This window comes from Myotis davidii, unplaced genomic scaffold, assembly GCF_000327345.1.
Source record: "Myotis davidii unplaced genomic scaffold, ASM32734v1 scaffold590, whole genome shotgun sequence".
In the NCBI taxonomy this organism is placed as follows: Eukaryota; Metazoa; Chordata; class Mammalia; order Chiroptera; family Vespertilionidae; genus Myotis; species Myotis davidii.
Window position 1 is genome coordinate 872789 of NW_006282381.1, and position 3158 is coordinate 875946.

The 3158-nt window shown below is 58.3% G+C and overlaps 1 protein-coding gene across 1 annotated transcript in view; it reads right to left on the minus strand.

The window, feature by feature from the left end:
• Window positions 1–3158, minus strand: part of CNGB1 (cyclic nucleotide gated channel beta 1) — an 80974-nt gene that overhangs the window by 69509 nt on the left and 8307 nt on the right. Inside the window, 7 exon segments of the mRNA XM_015558802.1 lie at window positions 44–80; window positions 240–282; window positions 382–481; window positions 1423–1495; window positions 2067–2124; window positions 2280–2286; window positions 2712–2925. Of these exon segments, the coding sequence (XP_015414288.1) occupies window positions 44–80; window positions 240–282; window positions 382–481; window positions 1423–1495; window positions 2067–2124; window positions 2280–2286; window positions 2712–2917 (524 nt within the window). The 5' untranslated portion in view covers window positions 2918–2925.

Consider the following 3158-nt stretch of genomic DNA (forward strand, 5'->3'; position numbering starts at 1 on the left):
GGCTCAGGGGCACCCAAACCAGCGCTCAGGGCCGGGGACTCACCCAGTGTCCTTTGCCCTGGAGGCCTCGTTGGACCCATCTGCAGACTGCAGAAGAAGGCATGGCAGTCAGCAGCAAGAGGCCTGCCCAGAGCACCCCGGTCACCCCAATTCAAAACCAGGTTTGAAGCCAAGGCCAGGCCCATGCCAATGGCCCCTCAGCCTCACCTCTGTAAAGCCATCCTCGCTCCTGGCCTTACCTGAGGCCCCAGTGCTGCAGTGCCCAAGGATCTGAGCTCCTGCCTGTGGGGACGGACAGACGGACAGCTGTGGGCAGAGAGCCCAGGTGCGCCAGCCTCCCAGGGCCCCCTCCGCACCCGACCCTCCCAGTCCCAGCAGTACCTGACTGGGGCCCTCGAAGCCGGCCACAGTGCTATGGACGGGCTGTGGGATGACCTTCACCACGCCCTTCCTCAGCCAGGTCAGCACCCAGGCGCTGGGACTGTGGGGGACAGAGGTACGCGCCCACCTTCAACCTCCTCAGCCCCAGCCTGGTCCGAGTGGATGTACAACTAAATAGAGATCCTGGGTTTTCCAACCTAAAGCAATTGGTTGGAATTGCAAACCTCTATCTCCCCCCGGGGAGACTTCAGACATGCTGTCTTCCCTCCCTGGAAAGGGGGGCACCAAGTCTCTGTGAGTTGGGTGTGCCCGGTGCCAACCCGAGCCCATGCTTGAGAGCAGCCAGCTCTCACCATCATCCTGCCTCCCCCTCTTCTGGCTCAGGGGTCCCCACCCTGCGCTTGGCACACATCCCATGCTCTAGAGCGGTGGTTCTCAGCCTTCCTAATACCGCGACCCTTTAATACAGTTCCTCATGCTGTGGTGACCCCCAATTTCATTGTGACAAATTGAACATAATGAAAGCATAGTGATGAATCACAAAAACAATATGTAATTATATATGTGTTTTCCGATGGTCTTAGGCGACCCCTGTGAAAGGGTCGTTGGACCCCCAAAGGGGTCGCGACCCACAGGTTGAGAACCGCTGCTCTAGAGGTGGAGGGTTTCTGGTGGGCGGGTGGAGCGGGGGGGAGGGGAGTGTTTCCTTGTGGCCGAGACTGGTCATCCTAGATATGAGGGTTCTGGGCTCACAGCCCCAGCCACAGACATGCTCACTGAGATTTCATGTAAAAGTCGGAGGTTCTGGCCGCGCTGGCCATTTCACTCCGGCACTGAGACTCCCACCCTCACTTTTCCTGGTCGCGTGGCCCATGTGGCTAGAGATGGCCACCCACTCCTGAGGCTTTCTTCAGCCAGTTCCCCCAAATGCCCCACACTTGGCCTGGGGGTGACTGTGGCTCTGAGAACAGTGTGGGCGCCACCCAATGGCTCCCTAGCTGGGTGGGGGGCGGGCCCTCAGGAGGGGGAGGGGTACAGCACCTGTTCACTCCGGCGTCCACAGCAAGCTGGGCCTGGAGGGATGAGGGCAAAGTAGAGGCGGCTTTCTGGGTCTCTGGAAAAAGAGGCCCCCCCACTTGATATACATTTTTTAATATATTTTTTATTGATTTCAGAGAGGAAGGGAGAGGGAAATAGAAACATCAATAATGAGAGAGTAGCCAAGACCGGTTTGGCTCAGTGGATAGAGTGTCGGCCTGCGGACTGGGGGGTCCCAGGTTCGATTCCGGTCAAGGGAGAGTATCATCGATCAGCTGCTTCCTGCACACTCCACACTGGGGATCGATCCTACAACCAGGGCATGTGCCCTGACCGGGAATCAAATCGTGACCTCCTGGTTCATAGGTCGATGCTCAACCACTGAGCCACGCCGGCCAGGCAAGTCCCCCACACTTTAAGATCTGGAGCCTTGGAGAGCCCATTTCTACCCTGTTTGGGAGATCAAGTCAGAGGCAGGGGAGAGGGGAGAACCCCAAGCGGGTCAGGAGGCTGGGATTCCAGCTCAGCTCAGCTATGAAGTGCCCAGGAGCCCAGTGGGCATGCCAGCCTCGTGGCTCCTCTACAGGCTGAGGGGAGAACACAGCCCGTCCCACCTGGGCCCTGCCATCCTGGGCGTCAGCACTCACCCTGAGGGCCGGGGGCAGCCACAGCTCCTTCCTCCCCTTCCAATGGCTCCTCGGGAGGCTGGAGGGTTCAGATAGGACCATGTAAACCCTCGAGAGGCCAGTCTGGTTCCGCCAGGGGCAGCCCCTGACCCACCCATAAGGGACCTTTCCACCTCCCACGGGACCAAACAACTCTACCCTCACAATCGTCTCTGTAAATCCTGGCGGCCTCACCTTCCCCCTGGGACATGCCCTTTCTCCCAGCCCCAAGGGCCCCTCATCCAGGGCGGGGCCCTCACACCCCTCCAGTGGTCCCCAGGCCTATCAAACCCCCCACTGAGACAGTCTTACCACCAAACAAATACCAACTGAACTAAGCAGCACGCTCAGTGACGCAGTAGACTCATTCTAGAAGCTCCTAGTCTCAGGGTGGACTGCTAGCAAACAGCCCATGCGCTGGCTACTTGGGCAGCTCTATTCTAGACTCTCGAGGCTGCCAAACAATGCCCATAGGCCAAACCCAGCCAGCTGCGCATTTTGTAAATAAAGTTTTATTGGAACACAGCCATGCTCATTCGTTTATATTGCCAATGGCTGTTTTCACACGTCCATGGCAGAGTTAAGTAATGAACAGATGGCATGACCCGCAAAGCCTGAAATCTTCACTGTGGAGCAGGTCCTCCCTCACCTTCCCTTCTTACCTCGCCTTCTAGCTTGGCCTCCTGGGGGGCTGTGTCAGGCTCTGGCGCTGATTCCAGCTCCGCCTCCAGGTCGGGCTCCAGCTCTGGTTCCATCCCCTCCTCCTCCTCCATCCTGGTCTTCTGTGGGGTCCCTGGGGGCTGAGGCAGCACCCTCTGGACCCAGCCCAACATCCTGATACCTGGAGAGCACAGAGTCCTCAGGCCTCCCCACCACGTGGGGGCCACTTTGGTGGATTACACATTTCCCTTTCCTCTCCTCTTTTAAAATATGTTTGCATGTTTGGCTCAGTGGATAGAGCGTCGGCCTGCGGACTGAAGGGTCCCGGGTTCGATTCCGGTCAAGGGCATGTACCTTGGTTGCGGGCACATCCCCAGTGGGAGATGTGCAGGAGGCAGCTGATCGATGTTTCTC